Source organism: Harpia harpyja, chromosome Z (genome assembly GCF_026419915.1).
Source record: "Harpia harpyja isolate bHarHar1 chromosome Z, bHarHar1 primary haplotype, whole genome shotgun sequence".
Lineage (NCBI taxonomy): Eukaryota > Metazoa > Chordata > Aves > Accipitriformes > Accipitridae > Harpia > Harpia harpyja.
In genome coordinates, this window is record NC_068969.1 from 3,687,251 (window position 1) to 3,714,669 (window position 27,419).

General features: G+C 37.8%; 1 protein-coding gene across 2 annotated transcripts in view; it reads right to left on the minus strand.

Annotated features, from left to right (window-relative positions):
- Positions 1–27,419, minus strand: part of SLC6A11 (solute carrier family 6 member 11) — a 106,924-nt gene that overhangs the window by 10,594 nt on the left and 68,911 nt on the right. For both annotated transcript variants that reach the window (XM_052778498.1, XM_052778497.1), the window contains exons 8-10: positions 8,844–8,947; positions 2,772–2,896; positions 519–631 (exon numbers count right to left, since the gene is read on the minus strand). In XM_052778498.1, the coding sequence (XP_052634458.1) occupies positions 519–631; positions 2,772–2,896; positions 8,844–8,947 (342 nt within the window). The remainder of the gene's footprint in view (positions 1–518; positions 632–2,771; positions 2,897–8,843; positions 8,948–27,419) is intronic.

Sequence of the window (27,419 nt, forward strand, 5' to 3'; positions counted from 1 at the left end):
TAATGCCAGATACTTTACATTTTTCATCAAACAGCTTTCATAATTTTTATGGTCACATAGGAAGGACAACTTCTATGCTGTCACTTTGCTGCAGAATATGACTACACATTTCTTACTATGGTATCTTAAAGTATAAATACGCCATAGGAACTTACATTATCACTATCTGATATTTGGTTTCAAAATTCATTGCAAAATGCTTTAAAAATGGGAAAAGAAGACACACTGGTATTTTACTGAACTGTGAATTTTAATCACCCGTATTTAAGTTCAAACTGATTTCCATGTTAATAGTGAAAGCTGTAGTCAGGCTGGATCAGTGTTCACAGTAAACCATAAAGGAATCTCCAGCATCACATAACTAAGATTTAAAATAAGGAACTTGAATTAACGGTTTTAAGCAAGGAATTAAGTTAGGGTTCATTCTTTCATCAGGTTAGATTCTATTTACATCAAGGATGCTGGTATACGCATGCTAGGGAATCTGACAAAATATTTAAATAGTGTTTGTTTCATACCTGACTATCTAATCCAAGGAATATGAGCATCATGAAGAACAGAGTTGCCCACAGAGGAGAAAGAGGCATCATGGTAACAGCTTTAGGGTAAGCAATGAATGCAAGTCCTGGTCCTGAAAAGGAAGAAAAGAAAAGAAATAGTTTATACTTGTGTACTGGGTCTGGCTGAGGTGGAGTTAACTTTCTTCGTAACAGCCTGTACGGTGCTGGGTTTTGGATTTGTGGATAGAACAGCATTTCTAACACCAACATTGTGGCTACTGCTGAACAGTGCTTGCACAGCATCACTTATTAAACTGTCTTCATCTGGACCCACCATTTTTCTCTTTTTCTCTTCCTGTTCCCTTCCTCATCCCACTGGGGTGGGTGAGTGAGTGAACAGCGGTGTGGATGCTCAGCTGCTGGTGAGAGTCAACCCACCACAACTTGATTTTTCTTTTATGGCAGATAAGAGGAGCTAAATACAAGATTGAAAACCTTGACAAACTCTACATCTCTAATAGTCTAAATAATTGGTGATGAGACTAATCAATAATGAAGACTTGCTTGGCACATTGACTCTGCCTGCATCTTGTCCAAATGTTTGAAGCTCAAGACTTCTGTTAAGACATCACTGTAGTTTACGTTCTCCTTCTTCTTTGTGTGGATGTACAGCAAGACTCACATACCTGAATAAATATCTGGTCCTGTGATTGCCTTATATAAGTTATTAACATATTCTGGAGTCTTTTTTTTTTTTTCCTAAGGCAGCACTGTATCTGACATATTGTGCAAGAATGCAGTCAATGGCAAGAGCTGCATCTTGGACACCATACATGGTGCAACCCAAACGTCTACTGGTTTGTTCAAAACCTGCTATGCATTTTTGAGTGCTGCTGCTGGTACATAACATTAGTTGACTGGCTGCATGCTACAGAAATCTTTAAAATAGAACATTTTTGCAACAGCATTGGTAACTTCTCAGATCTACTAAAATACCATCTCACCTAGCTCATATTTTCCTGTTCTTATTCACCTGTGCCCATTTATCAGCTGCTGCAAACTCTCATGCTATAATAACTTTTATTGAAGTTAGCCAGTTTTTAAAGTAGGGATACAAAGGCAGTATCACAAGGCTGATAAAGGAGTACCTCTGTGCTCCTGCTGCAATAACTTTGGTGAAGACCTGTCACCACACTACTGCTGTTTCATTTGATGCAGTATTTACAAGCTTCTATAGTTTCCAGAGTTGCTGTAGTCTTTTTAAACCTTTTTCTATATAGTTTCTGTAATAGTATAAGCCAGTTGTCTTGGGGGCTTTAGGAAAAGAGAAATATTTTCTATGACAGTATCAGTGAAGCTTTACTTGCTTTGCAGTTTTCCTGCTAACCTTGACTAACTTCTTGAGAGTCATTTCTCCTTCTCAACAGTTCAGCATTATACTGCTTTTGTTTCTGGGCAGCTCTCCTGTTCTTTTTGTTCTATTGAGTTTTAAGTGATGCTTAAAGATGTTACATCCCCAAAGGTGTTAAAGAGCAATTAACTTCCATTGGATGCCTAACTCCAAGTGATGGTAATGAATGTTAGATGGTTAATTTCTCGTAGAGATGGGTCTTTGTGCCTTTCTGGACTCAAAACAAGAACTTTTATACTTAATGAAACAGAGTGTCTCAGTGTATGTCCCTGGGAGAAAAACTTACTGACGGCGTTAGCCTTCTGACTGTTAAAAATCTGTATTTGGATAGTATACATTAAGCAAGACTTCAAAGGACTTCCAAAGATTTCTCCTAAACAGCTGATTTCTCATTACTTTAATAGCTGTATCTTTTTTTCTTTTTCCCTTTTTTTTTTTTTTCAGAAGGAACACATGTTTGTGTGGATTTCGGTCTGTCTCGTTTAAAGAAAACTGAATGCTCCTTTCATGAGGACATAACACTCAAGGGACATAACTGAGCAATATATCTCTGATAAACAATCTTCTGGATACTCAGCTGGAGTAAGTTTGTGTTACAATAGTACCTTGACTTTATGAATTTGGTGCTGTGCACAGTAACAACAATATTTTTCACACATAAATGTATGACTATAAAAATAGTTAAGAACCCTTCTTCTAGCAGTTATACTAATGAGTCAGGTAACAGGTTTTTAAGAGGAATTTTGTAAAACCATCTGCAAAACAGTCAACTTACCCATAAGACACGGCACAGACTAAGTATTCTGACAGCAACCTCCGGGCATCTTTTGTTAACTCAGAAAACTGCTTTTGGAACTTACCTGATTCTGCAACTTCTGCAATGGGCACGCCTTGTTCATAAGCCATAAACCCAAGAACTGAAAAGATAGCAAAACCAGCAACAAAGCTTGTGCCACTGTTCAAGCAGCAGAGCATGATGCAGTCTCTGAAAATATAAATAAAAAACGCTGCAGTTGATCTCCAAAGCCTCGGTTTCTTTCATATACTGAGCCATAGGACTAAGAGAACCCCAAGCTGCAGGAATGGACGTTAAATTGCTCATTAAGAGTAAGCTCCCAACTGATATTATGCCCAAGAGAAATCAGTCAGGCATAAGCGTTTGCAGGAAGATACCATCATAATACACTTGCTTGTGTTTTAACTGGTTGAATTGCCAACCTGTTGCTACTCACTGTTTTTCAATAGAATCTTTAAAAAACATGTAAAAATACTGTAAGAATGGCATTAAGAACAGTTTTTCTACAGTAGTTGTAATAATGTATTCCAGAGGATATGAACTAATTTATAAACTATAATGGCAGTAATTTGTTTCCTCGAAAAAATCCTATGGTCAGATCTTAGCTAATTCTGTTCCAGTTACAGTATATTGGCAATATATATCCATACAAAATACAACTCCAGTTTGGTTTATAAACTTTTTTTAAGAAGCTGTGGTATTGGAAAGCACCATACATAATGTAAGAAGCGTGTATATGTCTAAAAAAGCACCTAACAAGTATGCAAAGACAGTGCAGGGACACTGATCTCTCAGACTGCTGTATCCTACAAACAGACAATTACAAGGCCAAGGTGAAGAAGTATTTTATTTCCCAGATTGGAAATGTCACTATAGTAAATCACTTTAAAAAAAGGGAAAATACTCTTGCAGAAAGGTGCGATCTTTCCCCAGAGCTCAGTGAAATATTATTGTTCATCCTGCTTTCAGACAGCACTTCAGGCTTGACAGATGGTGAGGTAGGAATGGTTTATCATGACAGTCAGTCTTTTAAGACTGTTTGCTATGAGAGACAGCTGTGTACTTGAGAAAGTAATAATCTAACCTAGATGCCTGAAAGTAAATTAGGATTCTAAAACACTGAAAGACAAGGCAAACCTGTAGCTCTGTCAAGCCTATACCTTAGTCTGCTTTATTCCCAACCTACTACCATTCTGAAGCAAATTTTTGTGCAAGCTATCTATGAGAAGAAATGACCCTGTAAAACCTAACAGGTTCTGAATCCACATCTTCAATGATTCCCATCTTTGTCACAGACTTGTAGTGACTTTTTGAGAATCAGAGACAATTCATGTTTTTGAGGTCCTGGCATAGATTCCAGCAAAACTTCCTTGGCAACCTCTCTGTCCTGTTGCTTGTTTCGTTTGGTATTTTTATCCTGTTAGCTTTGTCTCATCAGTTTATTAAGTTGAAAGTGAGGTGACCAGTTCCAGCATCTTATTCCTTCACTAATGAGCCCTGCACTGCATCCCACGTCTGTTCACAGCTCCTCCTGTTACTGACTTTGGCTCACCTTAGCATCAGGCACATACATTGTAAACGGCAGGAAGCGGGCATACGTTTCAATACTGCAAAGTGAGGGATCAGCTGAACTATGGCATTGGGCCGTGGGAGGCTTTGCCTCTCTCTCGTCACCTTATCTACAGTTAATTTTAACCATTATTTTGAGAATGTTTTTATGTTCTCATAATCATTTCATAGTAAAAAATTTCTATATGGCATATCATCTATAAATTGCCAACATTTATCTAGAAATGAAAAAAAATGAATACTCCCATTTGTAGATCAAGACTCAGACATGGAGAAGTCCAGTGATGTTCATATTTCTTTCATGCATGAACTCTATAATGCTGTTTGTTCACTAACAGGGGTAAATAGGTCCTTTAAAATACTTTCTGAAAATTCTGAAAATGGTCAGAATTCTAACCTGTTATTTGTTTGATTTTCATATGAAATTGCTTCCCGTAGTTATGCACAGCCAGGCTAGTTATACACTTTGGACGTTTTAAAGCAAAATAGCAATCTAAAAGAAAGCAACCAGGAGCATGGAGTTCTTTGTGCTTTGCAGAGAAATAAATCAAAGAAAAAGATCATCTTCCTAACCATTCTTCTCGGTGTATTTCAGCACTGAAGTAGCTCTGGAGAGATTCTCACCCCAGCCTCTCTCACCTAAGAAGCAGGTGAACTGGAGTTCAATGCTGAGAAATTAAAACTAAGTGTGATGAAACCCTGTCAATAAGAGATGTCAGAAAGATGTATTTTTTAATCCTTTGGGGGGGGGCAAGAGACAGTACTTCAGTGGGATGGATCTGACTGCTCACCAGTCATATGATGCCTCCATTTGGAACAGCCTGTTTTCTGCAGATAAGATTTATTATAGATATTTCCCAGGCTTCAAATGCAGTCCAAACAAGATTTTTTTTCTGGAGAACGGTGTGGCACAGGACATTTGAGAGCTGTTGGTTCCTAACCATGAGAAAAAGGCTTGAGGTGGAGACACATTGATCCCTGCGCACCTTCAGAGCCCCTGGCAGTTTCTGCTGCTTCCTCTTGCAGGAAGGTTCTAGGGCACGGCCCAAGTGGTTTAAGCTGGACCATCCTATATGACTAGATCATCTTTGAGAGAACAAGAGGAGCACGGCCATTTCTCCACTCACAGGGAAGACTCGCGAACCACAGTGCCATGGTACAAAATAATTACAGGGTAGGTATGCATTTCTCCAAGGAAATGGGAAAAAGTGAACCTAAGGGGATTTTCATAATCTCCAGTTAGTGAGGTACCTATTCTTTTCACATAACACAGCCACAGCTCCTTCATTTTCTTCCCTAGTTAGACAGTTACAGACTGAACACTCAATTCTCTGGGGACCTAGCAGTGTTTCCTGTCCTAATAAAAATATAACCTCTGATTTTAATTTCCATCCTTCCTTTTTTGCAGGAATTCTACTAACCCCTCAACTCCTTCTGGTTTTTTCCCTTAGATAGAAGTGTGTAACCGGTAGTTCAGTCTCTTTTTTATGCTACAGGAAGGAAAATTGAGAGGGGGATCTGGATCCATTGATTGTGAAACCAATGAATTTTAAAACACAAATGCCCAAGAACCATTGGAAAGAGAACATGAAGTTTATCTAATTTTACATCAATTTTTTATAAGCATCCTTGGTAGGAAGGCATCAGAGCCAAACTGATTTCAAATGAAAGGAAAACTTCAAATTTTTATGAAAACTTCACAATCTTCCAAATTAATGTCTTGCCAATCACCTGAATAATTCAAGATATGCATCCCTTAGACTCTCCCTGCCTGACAGCCAGGATACTGCTGAAAATTCATTCTGCCTTCCTTAAGGAGCTTCTCTGATTAGAGTGCAGAGTCCACAGAGCCTTTTGCATCCCTCCGGTTACTTCCTTGCCTTTATGGATCCCCTCAAAACCCATTCCCGTTCCTCTTTTCCTCTTAGACTACAAGCTTGATAAAGGACACATCTTCATTTCTTAAAAGGTTTGTCCATTTGTTGACAGTGTGTGAAATCATTCATTTATCTTCTGCACTACCATGGCAACATGGCAGCCTACCCCTGATTTGTACACGGGGCTCATACATAAAAATGGTCCTGCTGAGGTGCAGCCTCCAGTACAAAGGCATGGTGCCGTGACACCGAATGGCGTTTCCCCAGGTGGGGAAATGCACAGAGTCCAGCAGGGAGCTGGATCGGTTCTGCCAAGACAGAGCACACGAAGCAGGAACAAGAACGTTTTCCTCTTCTGTCTGCTGAGGTTGTCTGAAGTTAATTCATCCCTTAAAAGGTCTGAATGTATTAGGAATTTGTAGCTTGCTAAAAATTAGAGGAAACATCAGTACACCTTTCTTTTATTTATATGGTGAAAACATTGCCTGCTGATGGTGCTGCTATTACTTTCATCTTTTCATAAGAGTCATTGTTGACATAAACTGTTGTAAATCCAGGGAGGATCTGTATTAATGTATTACAATGAAAGATAAGTAAGGACAATAAAAATTCCTTTCCTATTCAAAGATGTGAAGTGACTTGCTTCCAGTTCATTTACAATGTTCATGAATTAGATCAGGTTGCTAATAAGAACAACCCATGTGCAGTTTAGGTTTTCCCATTTCCCACTAAAATACCTCATGTCCTTATTTTCCACTGCAACTCTCCCTTAGGAAAAAAAAAAATAATTAGCAAAACAGGGTGCAAAAAGGGTGGAAGTAGATGTTACAATCACACAGTACACTGCGGGTATTGTGAGAGGCAAATCCATGGCTTGATTTTAATTTTTTTAAGTGCTGGTTATAATACAAATTTAATTCTGCTTTCCACTGCATAGCTGCTTTGTATGTCTTGCTCTGTTAGCGACCCTGTTTAACTCAGCTGCCTTCTGCAGTTAACTTCTGTCCTACTCGTTTCCTCAGATTTCTTAAGAATCGTACTTTGGGACACAATAAAATCTGTCCTATTCAGGAAATGTGCGAAAACATTTTGTTAGAGGAATTGTGAAGCTTGTGTTCAGTAAAAAGTGTTCTGTTGCAGCATCTTGCTCAGGAGCTTTAAAAGAGAGCTCCTGATGTTTTTTACAAGCTGTGCTGCTAGGGTCAGAGGAAAAACAGGAAAATTACATAAGCTCTCTGATGACATATCAAACCTCCTGCTTTTTGTAATGAGTTACAAAACCATAGTAAAAAGATTACTGCAGTCCTTGAGGAAGTAACAGAATAGTTTCTAGATGGGATGCAACTGGAAAGAAATAAAAATAAAATTAAATAAGAGAGAAAAGAGGTAGCGCCTTTGTTAAAGCATCACTTAGGCTAATTGGGGAAAACTTTTGTTACCCACTGTTCTGTAAGGGCATTCATTACCCTCTGTTGGGGCATCTTTGTCGTTATTCTGAAAATAATGTCAGTCAGCACTGAAGATAGTAGGGGACTTACACTACTTTATACAGCAAAACATTTGGAATTTTGGCTGCCGTAGCCAAGCAAAAAGTACCTTCTGTTGCTGCTGAGTTACTTTGCATGTTTAGATAGCAAAGTACCCTAAACTGCTGCTAGATAGCTTTGCAGACATTCAGCTGGTGGATACATTCGTGTCCCTGTGGTTTCGAGTATTCCAATTCCCTCTCTGTCTGGAGGGTCCTACTGTTTGGTGTTTCTCTGACAGAAGAGAAAATTGTTGCTAAGACATTGAAAGAAGGTGGCAGTTTTCTAAAACTGTCTCCTGAACTCTCTAAGTAAAACTGTAATTTAGAATTTAAATACTTACACTTTGGGGGTTTTGGGGCTGGTCTGTTTGGGATTCTTTTGCTTTTGGACTGCATTATTTCCTTTATAGAAAAAATGAAATTTTAATTCTCTGTCTGGAGATCATCATGGAGTCAGTGCAATCAAACCGTCATTTACTGTCTCATGTTAAAGGCTGTTGAATTGTAGCAAAACTGATTCAATAACTACTGATACCAGAAGAAAAAAAAGTAGTGCTCATATTCCTGCCCATGCCAATAAAATGGAATGAGGATTTTGTGTGTCATATCCTTTTGACATTGATTCAAGAAAGATTAAAACTTACTGAAGCCATTAGCAATTTCCTTACCGATTTCTATAAAGATAAACAATGTAATGCTACCCATTTCTACTGTGCTAGGAGCCAGTAAACTATGGGGAAAAGTGACATTCAGAGCATAGACCAAACACAGGCAACTTTTAATAACTATTTTTGTAGGATTTTTTTTTTTTAAAGCAGATACACATCATACAATCAAATATTGCACACACATGCAATTATACATGTATAAAATTCAGTATATTATACGTGCAATCTGTATGCTTGTGTGTACTGAGTGGCTTGTGGCTGTGCAAGGGTCAGATATGATCAAAAGGGATGAAAACACCAAATTTGGAAAAGAGTTTCTCTGAAACAGCTATAAAAAACATTACAGATCTCTGTCCCATAAAAACATGTGCATGTGCTTATGATTACTCATGTAAGTAGCTAAAGGAAAAGGGAAAGACTTCTGAGTAAAGCTAAGTATGCGGACACTTCCATCACTGAGACTAAATATAAAAATAAAGTGTGGAATATATTACCTGTAGCAGTTATTATTATAGTTGTTGTAACTTCCCAGGGCTGTCAAGCACCCCAAGCAGATCGCGTAAGAGAAAAATATCTGTGTACCAGCGTCCACCCACACCTGAAGACAAAAAAACCTGAGTGGTTAAAAAAGGTCAAGAAGAAATCACCTTTATGCATATATTGACTGCAGATTTGCAGAGGCAACTGTACAGGGTAATAGTGTCTGGCAAACCTTTTATAAGTCACAACCTTCAAAAAAATATGCTGTGAGTTAAATTCCTCTCTCCTTCCCAGTGGTATTTTCCCCTCTCCTTCCCAGTTACTCCTTGTAACTCAGCTCGTCTTTACAGGTTCAACCTAATCTAAGTAGAAAGAGAAACAGAATTTCTGGAGAAGAACCTCATCAAATATAAATTCTTTAATGGTTTTATTAACACTATAAGATGCTAGTAGTTGCAACCTAAATAGAATCATCTGCATTTATCTCATTCTCACTTGATAATTATTTATGCAAATTTAAAAATCTAGTATGAAAAAATACTCTAAAGCCAAAATATGCCATTCATAGATAATATACAAATCAAGCTGGGGAAGGAGAAGAGACAACTTATCAAGGGAAGGGGTTTTTTTTAGCAATATTTAATGGCCCCAATTAGGCACCAGGACATGGTTTTTCTGGTCACTGTACAATTAACAAATAAAACTTCTGTAGAGCTTAGCAAGTAAGTAGCTTTATAATATCATTATGGTAACATTTATATCCTTTATATCCATTTAAAGTGATGGAAATACTAAATTCTAAATCAGAGAAAAGAAAAAAAAAAAAAGGAAGCATGAGTTGACACAGTAAGATTATTCTCCTCACAGCAATCTCAGAACATTAACATAACATGCAATTTTTTTGACTTTAAAGATACTCCAACAAAACAGTTCATTTCATTCTACTAGAGTCTGGGTGTGTTATTATTGGAGGTGAATAGACTCTTAACTCCTGATTTTGCCATGAGAGCAATGTGAAGAACCCGTGTCTACACAGCTGCACTGTCATTTCCAATCCAATAAATTCTGACTCCTGGTTTCCTGGGATAAATGAGCTCTGTAAGTTTTGTTTTTTTAAAGCAGAGCAACGAAAGTGCTTTTCAGAGAAGTAACAAAACCCTGACTGATAACCAGAGGCAATAACTGTGTAGCCATTAGCTACTCTAAGTTTGAGACAGGAAAGAGGTAATGCAGGTAGTGATTTCATGACTAATAATAGTAATAATCAAATACTCATAAATATATCAAGGGAGTGGATTTGTTTTACATGTGATCAAGTGAGACCTTAGTCTCTGGAGTTGTTGTGAGGGTTTCTGTTTACGAATAACATTAAGATCACATTTGATTTGCATCAGTAGCTTAAATGGTTTCATTGCTGTCATACTGAATAAGATACAGCTGATTACATCTCAAAGTTTCACCACTTGGTAAGGAAAAGACTTCACAGAGAAAGCCTTTTGACAGACAGGCTCTTTAACAAGATCAGAAGCTCCCAAAAAGCTGTAAGGAGCATAGGTCAACTGAAAATGCACTGTCTTCTTGAGCATAAGTAAAAGCTAAGAAACTGGATCAGCACATGTGGAATCTGCTGTTTCTTTCCATTTCAGTTTTTGCACCATGTATTGTTGCAGTGCATTGCATAGCACCTAGATGAGCAATAGCCTTTCCTGTTGGCATACACCAGCTCTGCAGAAGTCTGATTATTCCTTGGACAGCAAGTCCTAGTGGAAACGGGGGCAAAGAAGAACTGTACTCCAAAGTGAGAAACCCCAGAGCTGCTTGAGAAAAGGAGCAGAGGTCCTGTGTACATAGTTAGAAAAACAAATAAAATTCTGGCCATAAGTGATATTATTTCCTTCAAAGAAAGCAAGTCTCCTGTAAAGCCCATGGCATCTCGCAGTGCTTCAACATAATAAGTGGCAAATACTTTATGAGAAACATGTTCTGTAAGCAAATGTTCACATGTTCTATGAAAGCTGAATCAGATTGAAGAGCCCTTTGGTTTTGTTGCACTATATGACATCAATCTAGAAATTCCATCAGAAATTATGGCTAATGTTTAAACAGAAAGGAGGAAGTAATTTTATTTACTGAATGGAATAATTGAATCAGTGTAGCTTCTTTTGGGTTGTACACTCAGAGAACCAGTGACATCTAATTTGTGATGACCATTAATATTTCAGTTTCAGGTTTCTGAAATGGCAAAACCATCTACAACTCATCAAGGAAGTGGCAAATAGGGAAATTAATTTAGAAACCACATATAGATTCTTGATAGCTGGAAAACCATGAGAGATGGACTAACTCTGTTGTATTTTTGCCACAAGCCTAGACATGTCAACATTTTAAAGCCATGCGGTTGATATTACAGCTCAGTTCTTCATATTCTTGCCCCAACAGCTAGTGACCATTTGACATTTACCATCAGACTGCAGTACTCATTTGTGGTTGGAGAATTTGTTGAGGTACACAAATTGTTTATTAGTCTAAGTCACACCCAGTCTTAGTCATTCATAAACTGTACCTCATGGGAAGTTGTTCTCATTAAAACTTCTAGTGGGTACAGATGGGCTCTTGTAGATACCACTCACAAATCCAGGTGTCATCCATATGGCTTACAGCAACAAAAGCATTATAAATTATTTCTGAGAGTACTGAATTTGCAACATCTGGCTTAGACTAGAATTTGTAACATTTTCCAAGTACATGGAATGAACGTAGAACAATTCTGCAGAACAATGAAATTCTGAAGGACAGAGACAAAGAAAACACTGCCAATAAGCTGCAAACCAAGGGTTCTGGAGCCAGCAGCTGGTGAAAGACTGGGACAAAAGGACTACATTTTTTTCTGAAATGAGACAGGGCTTGATAGGTTTCTGACATGAGTAGATTCCAGAGGAAAAGACCTGTACAAGAGAACATCCTGTTCATGCTTTATAAACTTTGTACCTTGAAAATCCTTTGGTTAGTGATAATTAAGTCAATTCAGTAGTACGCATTCATAAATTTTGGGATTGAAAATGTTTTATAGTCTTTTATTAGCTTCTACTTTAAAAGATAGATCTAAGTGTTTCTTCTTACTTTTTTCATATCATAATTAAAATGTTTCCATGCCAAAACAAGATCAAAATTAAAGCACGAAACCTTTGTTTATTATACCCTACTATTTAAAAAATCCAAATACCAAAGGACAGAACCTTTATACCTACTATCCTTTATATCTACCATGCTTACATTTTTGCACCCATTACAGCCATTTTCTAGACAAGCTAGGTCCGGCGCTACATTAGCGACAGTATGTGCAAACAAGAAAAATGTGAATGCCAGCTCAGAATACCACAGCACAGATATTGCTCCGACTGCTGTACGGAAGGCAAAGTAAACAAGCCTCAACTCTATGGCACTGCCTGCTTTCTCCAAGTAGAAATGAGGCATGACAGTGAGAGATTGTGAGTCTCTCTCCACTTCCCATTTTCTGAGTGGGAAGGGGAACAGAGAGCTGTCTGTGCCCTGATCCCCATTTTGAGGCTTTCCCACACTTCATTTTACAGCTTTCCTGATTCACACCATTAGCTCACAAGCAGTGGTCTCAGCTGTGTCCTGCTGATAACTAACTTGTTGGTACAAACATAATTCCACAAAACAGAATAACCAAGAACATCTTTTACTAAAAATGGAAAGCACTGTTTTGCAAAGTCCAGCTCTCAAAAGCTGGCAATACCCAGATACTAAGTCTGCCTAGGTAAACTTAATTTGGCCTTCTTGTGTGTAGGTCTAGGACACAGTCTTCATTTACATGACTTTCTGCCCAGGCAGATGAATCAAGCTAGTCAAACAGAGGATCCTGCTGTCCGGAAGATCCCTTGCATCTTTTGTTGCCATGATTGTAGCACATGTAATGAATGAAGAAGGATAAAGAAGGAAGAAGAGGGATGTGCTGTAGCGAAGACAAGAGAATACTGCTCTGGAAAATTAGATTCTTTCAACGTCTCTGCTATAAAGTTTCTATGTGACGTTGTGTCCATAAATCACTTAAACCAACCCTTTCTCAAATGTTCATTAACTGCGTAATCCTCATTTAATGGATATCCGAAGCGAAGTACAAAATTACTGAGCATTCACTGTGGCAACTAAGGTGAATGAAAGCCATGTCTGGAACAATTAAAAAAAAACAAACAAAACACCCACAGTATAAAAAGCCAGGTCCACCAACTTCAAATTGAAAATCCCCAGAAGACTGACAGCCTCTCATTTTAGTCTCAGTATATATATCTCTCTACATCAGTAAGATGGGGTCATGCCATACACTGAAAACAAAATAACAGGTTTATGAAGCCCGTGGACAGTGCAGAAATAAGTCACTTTGAAAGGCTGAGCCATTTTTTGTGATGATCAAGGTCTGAACAATATGCAGTATATTTACAGGGCCAAGCAATGAGTGAAAAGGATAAAACAAAATATTGCATAACTGTCCTGAAATGAGCTTAGCCGATGCTGTACTTGAATAAAGCAGAGACCCTGGGGAAAACCTGTTACGTGTTGATGTTATTTCCATAATGCATGGAATAAAAATGAACATTGCTCACCTGAAGGGCTATCATTAGATTCCAGGTTTTTCTCTAACTTTGTACCTTCTCTTTACTTTCCATACTCTCTGTATTTATTTTTGATACACTACTGTGCAGCTATTATGGAATCCTCCTGTGACTGCAGGAAACATCTCCCAGGATAAACTGACTTTACCTGGCACTTGCACAAGCTTTTAGAGTCATGACAAACAGCTGAATGTAACTCAAAAGGTGTAAAATTGTTTCATGTCTGGGGAACACGGGAAAATTAAGTAGTTATTTTCAGTCTGATCCTCCTAAAAGATATGTAGTTTTAAAAAAATATATTATGTTGTCATCTGAAAAGCCTCATTTTACACCCCAGCTAGGAAGCTATTAATGAAATTTCACTATTCCATCTCGTTGTACATGTCTCTGCATATTAGTCTATAGGAAAAATTCAAGAGGCCTAAAGTGCACGTTGAGGACATTTTGAGCAGAAGTGTGTGTGTGTGTGTTAAAAATATGATACTCAGAAATTATGTTCGTGGCAGGTTATATGTTCAAATCCATAGCCAGGTATCTCACACCTCAGTGCCTGGGCCCTGGAAGAAGACAGGACCTGGTCAGCCTGCATTGCCTCTGCCTGGGAGGATCAAGTCTGTGGGCTGGGTAGACAAGCTCTTGGGATAAACACCAGTTTATGGTTTAATTTTTCAGTCGGTTTCTCAAATAATGGTAAAAATGGGAAAAGCAAACAAAACAGGATATGATTTTTTAGAAATGGCCCAGTGCAGCACTAAACCACCTCAACCACTTCCTATACTTACTCCTTGTTCAAATGTCTGTCTCTATGCTCAGTTATGTGTGCACCTGTACAACCTCACAAGCACCCTACAAACGGTAACAGCAGCCTTCTAGCTGTTGATTCACAGATCTACTGTGATTGGAAGGCGATTTTTTTTCTCTACTTTAAGTCAACAGATGAGAATAACCACTGTGTAACACTAGTGCTATTGTCACTGTGGCATTAAGTAGGAAAGACCATATGTGGGCCTGAAAGATACAATGGAATTTACACCAAAAAACCCCAGAAAAGCTCTAAAGAGGCAGTATCTAGATGATAAAGTATATGCCTAATTACACACCAAGAAAAGTTGCAGGAATGAATAAAGCTGCTATAGAGTAAGGCTCATGGCTTTATATCAAACAGGAAAACAGTATTGTCACTGTCATTACAACTGGCTCTGACCTAAGAGCTGTATCTGACCTGTCGCAGGAGAGATGTCATGATTTCCTCCCAATGGTACTGCTCTCTGAACTCACACAATCAATGAGGATGTTGAGGTAGTAGCTGTGGGTTCTTGATACTGGTCTGGACTTACACATAGGCTTTAGGTGCCTGTGTATTACAGTTTCAGAGATTTGTGCATGTAAAGAAACACACGTGTCACCCTTTCTCTTTTTGCAGTCTTCTAAATTATATTTCACAGATTTCTTAACGGTACCAAATCATTGTGATGCTTTGGTTCAGGTGACAATTTAGAGACTTTTCAATGTAATGGCTGATCTAAAAACTGCAACATCGGTGTTTCTCCGTACATAACTAGAACAACAATCAAGCACTATGAGGATTCTTCCATTAAACAAAACATATATATAGTTTACCTGTCATTCCATTACCTTTCCTGTACTCTACAGTTAACAGATCTGTTAGGAATGATAAACATGTAGGGGCTGCCAATATTTGTACCCACACGCTTCCCTGAGTATTTCTATCAAAATCAATGGAATTAATTTCACATTGGTGTCTGAGTACTGGCTGAAATATGCATCCCAGTGGTGTAGTTTCATAAATACGCACTTTTTTTTTTTTCATTCTTAACAGTGAGATTGAACACCCAGTTCAGCTGCAAAGCTCAAAGCATCCTTAACTACGGAGTGGTTAATGACAATTCCATAATGAAGCACTCTGAGAATATGGGAGATCTCATAGGCCAGTTAAATGCTGCGCTCACTCTTTAAAACATGATGTTCCAAACGTTGATAGTCATTTATTTCACGCTTTGTTATCAGAGAATGAGCAAGCACTTCAGAGTTTTCTTTTAATTTAAATTATTCATTACTTTTTGATGAATCTCAGCAGTGTTTACATTTTAAAAAGCAGTTTGCCTTTCGTTTCAAATAAGAATTTTAAAAATAAAGCCTTTGCTATCAGGATATAATGAATTAATTTTCAAGGTAAAGGCATAAAATAGTTGCAGATTTTTATAACAGTAAGAATGCCTGAATAAAACAACCTGTTGCCAAATAGACTTAAATAGGAACATTACTAGAGTTTAACTCCTACACATCATGACATTAACATTCATGTGCCAGTGTCTCTCACAATATGTGGGGAATGTGCTGAAAATGTCAAAAATTCATGTCAGTTATGGAACATCTCTTCCTGTACTAGACCGCAAGGTTTAGCATTTTCAAGTTGGCTTCTAAAGCACGTGCTTTGTGAATCTATGGTCACAAAGCATGGTTTACATCCAAGCCACCTGGGAGCCAGTTAAACTATCTGGATATTTCACATACTGTAAAAGGTAGCCAAATTCAATGAATGGAGGAGGCCACAACTAGAGGACTAAACCAAGATCAGAAAAAAATAAAACCAAAATCCATACACAGTGTAGAAAAAAGAAGTGGTGATGGACAGCAAACAAAGACTGAAAACCAGTTATGGAAATCACACAGGGTAGCCAGGATAAAGATCTTAGCTTCGTGTTTTGGGAAAAAGTACTGTACATTCTGTCATTATCATACAGGTTTAGACATGACAGGACTGTAAGAAACTATAAAAATGTTAGGTCTTAATCTTGAAGTAGCACCTGCACTTAAAGACTATCCCTGTCAGACATGAGGGAATCAACATGTTTAATTATGAGTACTAATAGAAACTTTCGGAGAATCAAACCATCTCAAAAGCATCTGCCAGCTATGGCCCTAATACAGGCTTCCTTCCTCTTCTCCTGCCACCGGAATTAGATAAGAGTGTTTAAGGGACTGCTGCCTTTGGTGATGCCAACTACATCTCCAAGCACTGCTACAACAGGTCAGAATAGGTCTAATAATTTCTGACATAAAACTGTAGAAAAACCCAAAATATATGCTGAGCAAAATACCATGAAAAAAATGCAGTTTCTACTGACTTTGGGAAAAAGCCAAAGTCCGTATTTCACCCTGTCCTTTCATCTCAGATAGTCTGGGTCCTTCTTTTCTATCAGTTTGTCTGACTGCTTTCAGTTACTAGCTAACATATTTGACTGAATAGGAACTGAAATTGAAACCCAAGCTGACCCTTCTGCTGTAACCCCACAGAAGAAGAGCAGGTGCTTGTGCTGTGAGCCTACACATACAATTCAGAGGACAATCAGATGGATGGACAGATGCCACTGAGATATTCTGATCTTTTTTCAAGGTCAGGCTGGAACCTTTCTTTCCTCTTGTGATTAGTAGGCCTTCATTTTACGTTGACACCAATAGATAGCTGTGATTGTACATATGAAGCAAACACGAATAACTCAGCTATGTTAAACTAAACAAACTACGTTCGTACATAACAGTATGTTTTTCCTGCAGACATACTTGCTAATGCACAAATCCTGCACATGCAGAAGCTCCTGACCATAACTGTTCTGGTGTAGCAAACAGAAGGTCTCCAGGGCTACTGGATTCTGCTACTCAAAATAATCTTTTGATATTAAGAACATAGAGAGCACATACTCTCTGCTGCGACAGGAAAGTACCACATAGCCTGAAGGCAACGAGCTTTCTTTACAAGACTATTTTTTCCAGTCTTAGAACCCACGCCTCCTAAGTAAATGACAACATTATCACTAAGATGAACTTCTGAAGTCACTAGGAAAGTAAGAATTATTTTACTAATTGAAGTGTGCTGACACAGCATAGGGTAATGCGCAGCTATAAAAATCATTCCCAGAAGAATATTTCTTAAATTGCTGTTTATTACGTTCCTCTGCTACAAGTTACATTTTTATGTATATATGAATGTGTCTTCTAAGAAAAATGATAAAATAGGTAGCAGTGGAGGACTGAGCATTTTACCTCTGATCTTATTCCAATTAAAGTAATTTTTTCGCAGCTTTCTCATTATGAAGAACATTCAACTGCATCACAAACTATTGTGTTTGTCGTGGTGAAGCATAGTTGACAATAGCAGGAGAGAGCACCAGGATGAGAAGTAGACTGCTGCATTAAGGCTGGATATATATACACTGGAAGGAAAGCAACAGGTATATGTGTGGCTTTTTTTTTTTTTTTTTTTGACACTTCCTATGTTCCTCATATGCTAACCAAGACAAAGAATGTTATACATTCAGATGACACTCCCCCAAAAGACAGAGATTAATTTTGGATATTTTCAGGTTCAATGCAGAATGCTTTGCCAAATGAATGGAGAAGAGGCTGAAGCACCTACATCTGCGCCGGAGGCCACACTAAGCAGGAAAGTACAGTGGTTATAGATTCCATTGCAAAAAGTGCAAGAGGTTATACTCTGGATAATTCACTGCCATCAACCAAAATCTCTGTTCAAAGGCATGAAAGAAAATTGACTATTTTTCATTTATTCACTGGTCACTCTCATAATCAACGGCATTTTTTTCTTCAGTAGCAGCTAACACAAAAATCAGCTGAATGCTTGTGCTATGCAACTGCGCAAAATACATAGTTCAAAGTACTCTTTTATTCTCCAACACTCAGAAGATGGAGACATTCGAAGTGAATCAATCCATTCCTTGCATGTATTCTGCTCTTTTTCTGACTAGCAGTACACTGGTAATGTATCTTATTCCTATGAATCCTGCAGACAAAATCAAACGGGGAAGGATAAACTTCATTATTTAAATTTTCCCACATAATCAACACAGTTACTGTAACTGCATAATTTTTCATGTTTGACTATAAAATAGCAAAACCCCCTGATTTTCTGATCTTGGTATATGTTTAGTTTTAAAAAATAATCTACAAATCTTTTCAACAGTTAATTAAAAAAAGACACATTTATTTCAAAATCAGACAAAAAAATATTTCACAAAATTAAACTAATTAATCCCAGGGGTCACAATGAAAAACTTTTTGCTGACAAGGAATATAAAGCCTCCTGCTTGCAAGTGAAATCTTGGAACAACCAGTGAGCAAAACAGACTGTTACAATGCAATTTTAAAGTAACTTTTCTCAGTAGAATATAACTTTAACTAAAGACACAGGTTAAAGCTTCTGAGAACTTACATGACGACCTTCACGATAAATCATTCTGAAAGGCACTGCCTCAACAAATATACTTTCAATATTAGTTCAACATACTTTTGATATACTTATATTCCATTAAATATACTCCTTTAAAAGAAAACTTTCAATGTCTAAAGTTATCCAATCTACATTTATTGAACCTATGCTAGAAGTATGATGCAGAAAAATAACGATATAAATCAGACTATTCACTGAAAATGTGCCTGTCCTCAGGCTACTTGAAAATGGCAACTGTTTGTTCAGACAGCCATCGATGTAAAACAGAGTTTAACATGATGTTTTACAAGTGAAGCACAACTCCTCTAGGCTTATCCAGATGGCAAGAATAGTACTAAAATATCCCTCAGTCATCTCCACGCGGCCTCAGTCAACTCCAAGGAATCATGGCTGAGGGCAAAGCTGGGGTCCCCGTGTTCAGAAAAGTAAAAAAACCTGCTGGATCCAAGCACGCTGCCACCAACTGTGTTACCTAAAGTAAATAAACTCTTTAGCGCCTGCCCCCTGTCCCCAAATGCCTTCTTGGGAAAAAAAAGAAAAAAAAATTATCTTGTTACTCTCTCAACTCAATGGGAAATGTCATTAACTGGGAAACTAAACCAAAACAAAATATGAACTGTGTATTGTGGAGAAGGAGCAAAAAAAATGTTGAGTTTTGGATACAGGACTTAGTTTGTTTCTGAAGTTTACTACCCAGGGGTTTTTAAACAACACAGCTTCTGAAAGCAGAGCCTTCATTAGAGCAGGAAAACACAACTTAAACGGCCAGGCAGAAAATGGCTGAATTAAGCTCTTTTTTCCTCTCTCTTTAATGGTAGTGATTCTCAAAAGATTAAAAGTAGGTTAGGCGAATAATAAAACAGCTATGTTTCTAGTGTCTACCTGACAACAGCTTTTGTAGAAGTGAATAATTACATGAAAATCACTTCCTTTCCACCTCTCTTTGGGATTTCTGTGGGTTGCTAGGCAGTCTCTCTCCTACCTTCTGCTAATGTTACTTACAGACGGGATGAATACAGTATATTCATTATGAGAATGGTGAGCTGAGGGGGAGAAGGACCTAAATACTTGAAGTTTTGTTTATTCATTGCTGCCTTTGGAGACCAACACTATAGCTCAAGATTACTTTACACATATTTAAATGCTAATTTTCCGAGGCATAATTGTTAGCCAAGTACCACCCTGTTAAAATGGAACAGGACTTTCCTCAATACAGGAGCCACACTAGTAGTATGTTTCTGTGTTGCCAGCCAATGTTGAAAGTCAGGTGCTGGAGCAAGGCATACTGAGGTTCCTTCTGAGACTTAGAGGAAGAATTCTTTCACTTACTCTGACTGCTTTTCATGACTGAAATAATGTTTGTTATGAGACTGGTTTACTTTCCTGAACTCCTTAACCCAAAACTTAGGAGATATCTTGATTGCCTTGGCATGATTCCAAAACTAGCAACCACAAAGTACTGTTGTACTTCCCTGTTTGTATAACCACGAGTGCACTCATATAGGTTAGGGAGTATGTTCATAAAAGAAGAAATAAACATTATCCAAAAATCCCTCTTCTCTGCAGAGTGCTAGCTGAGATAACTAGGGGCTTGAATGCTCATTTCAGATAGCAGGTATGCATGCATGTTTGTGGGAAGGACAGTGGGTTTTTAAAAAGTGTCTTTGATTTCCAGACTCTGATTTCAGTCTTCTGAGCCTACAATTCACTTTGATTATGGACTTGTCAGTTGACATCCTCAAAGTCACCTCACTCAGCATGGTACAACAGGAGATAGGAAAGAGACCAGAGGCTTTGGATTCACTTGCCAGCCAGCATATTCTGACAGCAGGATTCAAATACACAAACTAGCACCCCAATTAAGAGAAATCCCAACCTGGCAAGAACTAAGGTGCTAAACATATTGCATTTTGCACCAGTATTTTACTAGTTTCTTACCAATTGTCTCCTTAACTTGGCTAATGGCTGAGGACAGCTAGCTGTACACCCCATGTGCCCCACACATCTACACAACTTTGCTTCCAAATTTAACGTCAACACAGAAACAATAGAAGGTAACAACTCCCAGCTGTAAATCTGTTATTTCACTAAATTGCAGTACAGTGAACTGATTTATTAAAGGAGCAATCTCTGCCTCCTACTTCACCCACACTCTGAAAGGTACAAGGCTCAGATACATTTAATGCTGGGATGCTTGTTTGTCTACTTCCATTTCTAACCTCTATATTATCTCCATTTCTAATTGGCATCTCAGACCTCAAGAGGGCTCTGAATTCCAGGACATTGAATACTCCGGTGACTTGAGTTTTCCACAGTGGTAGACCTGAAAGCCTGTTGTTTCTGCATGGCATTGTCACCACAATGACACCCTGGAGACCTGGAGGCTCGGAAGAATGCCTGGGCCACTACTACTGGGTTGTCCCAGTGTCTTTACATCCCCAACTTGACTCAGAAACAGCAATGCCTAAGGGCAGTTTTGCCTGAAAGTGATGTAAAAGGAAACTATTATGGCCATGAAAGCACCCTTTCAGGTTACCATGTTCAGAGATTTAGTCTGTCACAAAGTTACATTACAAAGAGCAATTAGAGGTGTCTAAAATAGCATTATTAAGGCATAACCCTTTGGAGCTGCTCTCTCCAACCAATATTTCAATGGCTATTAGTTATCTTGTCCTGACCATCCAAGAAATATAAAGGTGTGAAAGAAATAATAGATAGCTATCTGATGTTCTTTGTTAAATAGCACCAACCTACCTTAAGCCTCGTTTGATTTCTTCTGTGCAAATATACAAAATCCCAGGAATAATTTTCATAGGACTTTTCCCATATTTAGAAAGAAAAAAAAAAAAAAAATCTAACAAAAGAACAAATATTTGGCCAGGCCTATCTTTATCTGAAAATGAATACTAACATTCCAACATTGCCCAAAGGAAAAATCCCATCTACAATGGTAGTTATGAGTCCAAGAATTTCTCTAAACTATCTTTATGATAAAACTTGCATGTTTTCATTTACAGCCAATAGTTACAACAGTTGCCCAGAATACACGTAAGGAGAGAGTTATCTCATAACATAGAATTTTCCTTTGAAATACATACCAGTTTTCCATGACGTTAGTTCTGGAACATAAGGTAAGGAGATGGCTGACAGTATAAGTTACACAGAATATTCAAGAGATATTACTTGTATAAAAACATTTATGTCCTTATGATGAACACAATTTCTGGGGAAAAAAAAAAAGTCACTGAGTAGCTGGAAAAGTTCTTTTGTGTCAGAGCAATAAGAAATGAAAATTGTCTTCAATTACTTAAATTTGGGAATCTGACAAGCTGGAAACCTTTTTAAAAAGGTATTGATAAGAGGCAAAAATATCATTAAATCCCAATACCTCTTGGGAGAGGCATCTGTTTTTTCACCAACTTATTTCTTGTAACTGCATACCAAATGCACATAGAGTTCAGATTAGCAGGATGGTCTGCATCATTCCTCTGTGATGAAGCCTGCTTGTATTGACAGTTCTTGGTTACTGAAATTTGTCCAGCATTCTGGAAGGGTAAAGTCATTGACTGCTAGAGCATCCTCATGTTCCAGTTGTGCTGTATAGCTCTCTTGTAGCATGCCTTAAAAGCATCAAAAGTTTTGCCTTCTCATACACTTGCCCTATACAAAGCTTCAAGCACTTGGAAATAAAGGAAGTTAATTTTTTTTCATTCTGTGCATGATATGAAAAAAGCACAAGAAAACAGCCATTGCCTGCCTTTCTTTTTTCGACAGAGAGTATATTTTCAGTGTCCTAGAGACACCAGACTTTACCAGGCGTTTTAGGGGGGCATGTTTGGGGATTGAGGCATGCTTAATGTCATTTCCTATAAATGATAAATAAAGATGCTCAATTTTTTTTTAAATAAATGCAGGAAGCGCAGTTAACTAATTTCTAAAATGAGGGTGTTGATTAGTGTTCCTCTTTGCTGACTAAGACACTATCGCCAAATGCTCTCGGAAGGAGATATTTGGCTGCTCCCACATACACTATAATGACTATGGACAGTCAGAGGAGTTTCAGAATACTTACACACAATTGAATTGAGGGATTGTTGAGAGAGGTCATCCTGACAAATTTCTGGAGTATTCTGAATCCAAACCGAGATTTTTTAAGGTCTTTTTTCTTCAGATATTCCATTTGCATAACATTTGCCAGAATGTAGGGCTCTGGGGTTGATTTGTTTTTTAGGTTTTCAGGGGCAGGGTGACACAGGAGTTTCAGCAAATGCAGTAGGGTTCCATATCCTCTCAGCAAGTTGATAATTTGAAGATGCCTAATTGCTATTACAGAGCTGCTTGACTGCAATATCACAGTGACAAAACAAATCCTTTTCTCTGATAGCTTTTTGTTTACTCCTGTTACTTTCTTAAGATTCTCATTCAGCATCTTTGAAGCCTGGGGAAGACTGGAGATATTAAACACAGTATTCAGCCCTGATTACAAATATTTTTAAAAAGGGTAAATGTTTTGGTCATGGATCATTATTCAAAGAATTCACTTCATTCAGAAATTAAGAAGAAACTATACTTAGATTATATAACATTAGGTTAAATGTTATTCAGTCTAACTTCTTTAAAAATAATAATTCTCAAGAGTTCTTTTTAAGCAATCTTCTTAAGAATACTTATCTTAGTAACTGCACTTTTAACCAAGTATCTAAAACGAACAGCATTTGAAACAGCAGAAAATACAGTTATAGAAGCATGAGAATTATTTGATCTTAAATTCTTTCTATTATTGAAAACAGCCTAAACCTTATACCAAACTAAGCTCTCCACAAGCGGATTTCCATTCATTTCTGCAGTTTAAACACTGTCCAAATACCCAATGATGAATGCTAAAATGGTATATAAACCCTGACTGAAGCAAAGTTTGACTGAGAAGTAAAATGTTGTGTATTGTATATGTGGTATTATTTAAACAGCTATTGCTGTAGAATGTTGATCCAAAGGTTTCAGATGTATCAATGAAGTAACTTAGTGCCACGTATTATTCATATCCAGTAATAACTAGAACACATACTAAATATTACTAAAAATAACTGACATAATCATATTGAACTACATATAAACCACTCTTAAAATAGAGGCTAGATTTCTTGAAAGAAGTATTTCCTCATCTTTGAATACTATACTAACCAACAAAAAGCCTTTTGGTTTGTGTAAAGCTGCAACTCAAAGACAGACTGTAAAATCACACCTTAGAAATTATTTTCAAATAATACTATTTTTCATCTAGGCAGAAGTGCAACTCTCATGGTACTGAGAACATGGCAGTAGCACACTTGTGATCTGTTCCATTTTCAATGTTTATACACTGGGCAGTTCCACAGCAAGGTCATGCAATATGGCTGCATAATAGTCAAGTCTGTACTAGTTTGTTAAACAGCCTCACAAACAAGTAAAATTTAAAAACCACTATGGCCATATGCAGGCTACAACTATTCCGTCTGTGCAGGGAGGATGCTATACTACAGGGCTGAATCCAGCTGTGCTGTGGAAGGAGAAGTTGTGCAGGCATACCTGAATTGGAACAAAAATTAAACGCTGCTACCAAGAGCAGGTAAAAAGGTGCGGTAGAGTCCCTTTCCCTGCTCAGTGAATCTGTGCCTAATATGATGCCAGAAAGATACTCCCAGAGTGGATTCAGTTTATGTTAGGAAAACAGAACTTTTGCCTGTAGAACAAACCGTTTGCACCATCAAAGGCAGCATCACATCAAAAGCACCATTTTCCCAGGAAAGCTATCACTATATTGGAAGTTTTTTCAGGATTCTTGTGTTAGTCAAGGGTCCTGCTCCTTCCAACTAGTAATTATAACATAGCTAGGATGTCAAAGTCTGTCTGCCATCTAGGTTAGAGTCTAATGAGGGTGCTTAAATTAAGAATGTACTCTCCTGAGTTCTCCTGTAGCCAAAGGAGAGGGACTGGCCCCTCCTCAAAAGCTACTCAATCATTAGGGGATAAATTACCCTCTGGATGAGCCTATTTTCTCTCTGTTGCTTCTATGGGCCATTAAAAGCACTACATTAAGGTTCTTCAGTAGGGTACCTAATATCAAATGGCATGAGCCCAGTGATTTTCAGTGGGACCTGTGGGAGCTGAAGATCCCAGACCTCTTCGAGCCCTGAAGGTTCTACTCAAGTTGGATATTTCACCTCTAACATCTTTTAATGTCTACTTCCCAATGTGAAAATTTCTCTGTTTAAGGAAAACTTACATTTAGCACTATACAGTGATAAAAAAAGAAAAAGGAAAGCAAACTCAAAACAGAAGAAAAAGAATGTGCTACCTTACTATTGAATGCTTTAAAATTTTACAGTTCATTTTAAACAAGTAAAGCTTCTGCAATGTTGGGGCACAAAATTTAGCTGAAATTTTCCCATTGATTTCCAGGGGCCAAGATTTTACCTTGCTAGTTTTTATAGAATTAGAATTTGTGAAAACAATAAATGCAACTAAAAGACTTGCTTGTTGGCTTTTTTTGCTTGCAGAAATATTTATCAAGCTAAAGTTTGAAATATTTGAAGAGTTAATATATATATTCCACTACTCTAACGTAGCATTTGGCAAATTATGGGCTTGAGGACACCATATGCAGAGTAAAATAATAATAATAATAAAAAAACCCCCCACATCCCTTACATTATAAAGACTTTAAAATTGAGCTGGGTTGGAATAATCAAATTTATGATATAAATTCTCATCTAAATAAAAAGTACCCCTCAGGAACATACTCAAATTTTCTAAGCAGTAAATAAAAGTTTCTCTCACAAAAGCTTATCTATGTTCATTATATCTTTGCTCACTTCAGAAATCCCATTCATGACACAAAAGATTTTCCTGCCTGCAAATATCTTGCAGAAGGAACCCTAACAGTGGCATTTAGGTATTAGGACAATTGTAGTAAATATGGTAAAATAAGCACATACAGAGATTCTACCCTTGTATACACTGTTGCAAAGACAGAGAAGTTCCCTGTTTAGGTCACTGCACTATCTGGTCAAGTCAGTCTGAAGACACTCTTGATTCACAGATCTGAGAGATCGAGACTTAGTATGTAATGCATACCCAAGGTCTTAATTCTGTCTTTGCATGTGCACACATAGATCTCATTAACTCCTGATAAAAAGAACTGTCTTTGACTGGAGAGTTTGTGTCAAGGGATATATGAAAGTGATTTGGCTCTATGTACCAAAACTATAATTTTTTTCCCAGGTTGCATTCTGCAATGAGATCTAACTCCTCTTTCTTCCTTAGAGTGGGGTGGGCAGAGATTGACAGGCACTGTCAATACAGGGAAAGAGCAGACAGTGTGGAAAGCTCTCTTAAAATGTGCTTTTCATTTTTACATATTTTTTTCTTGTTTATTTGTTCTTGCATTTTCTGCAGTAGCAGCACCAGCATTAAAGGCTGCTTGGGGCCATCAATGCACTAAACATTCGATTCACACTTTCTCTGATTAGATCAGATTACATTACTGCCTTCCTCCAACTGTTTTGGGGAAGATGGCATTGAGTCTCAGTAATCTTTTTTATGGCTGTAGTTTCTACTCCTACAACCTCTTTTTTCAGTGACTGCAGTCAGCAGGTGATTGTAAGAAAATGATCTGTCTCTATCAACTCTTCGTGGAAAGCAGAGAGTAGCAGTCATAAGAGCTTAGCTTCCTAACCCACAGCATTGCCTTTCTCCAGCCACTGCCAAAAGCATAAAAGCCCAAAGGCAAATTAAGCAAAAGTCTGCAGTGTTGACTTGCCCAGAGGTGAAGAATATATTTCGCCTTCTCAACTACACTGGCATAGTGCCACGGGTGGGCACCTCAACATTGGATCGTGGCCCAGCTGCTGGAATTGTGCCACTGGAAGCTGCATTTCAAAAATTAAGAAACCAATCAAGTTTCTATAGCACTACTGGTGCAGAATTCATCTCTCTCTATTTCCAGAGCCTGTTCCCTCTGCTCCTTCTGTTCCTTCTATACTTGGCACTGGAAACATGACATAAACTACTGGTAAAGCTTAGAAACTACAGAAAAGATAAAACCCAACCAGGAGAGATTATTGCTCCCAAATTTTTTGGAGGTGGTCAGCGACTATGTGGTTGAAGGTGATGTAAGCCTATTTTGATTTTCAAAAGCATTTTGGAAAAATCTGTCATAAAAAGCTCTTCAGGAAACTAAGAATCTGCAGTTTAAGTAAGTCGTTGCTGGACAAGTAACTGATGAGAAGATAGGAAACACCAGATAAGGGTAAAGGAATAATTTTTACAGTGGAGGGAGGCTACCAATGGAATACTACAATGACCTGTGCCTCTGCTGTCCAGTTTCTTCACCAGTCACTGAGAAAAAAGGAGTTACACAAAGGTAGTCAGACTAGTAAAGATGACAGTTAAAAAAGAAGTGACATTAAGTTACACAGACTAGCAAGAATGACAGCTAATTGTGATGATGGGTCTTATGAGCTGGCATGACTGGAAAATAAATTTTTTTTAAAAATGGCAGATAAAATTCAATTACATTTAAAGTAATATATACAAGAAAAAGCAACTCTGATTTGACCTATGAAATAATGGGCTCCTAGCTGATATTTTTGATTTGGAAGCATTATCTTGTAGTTATGTTAGTTCCAACAGTGCTCAGCAGTGTTCCA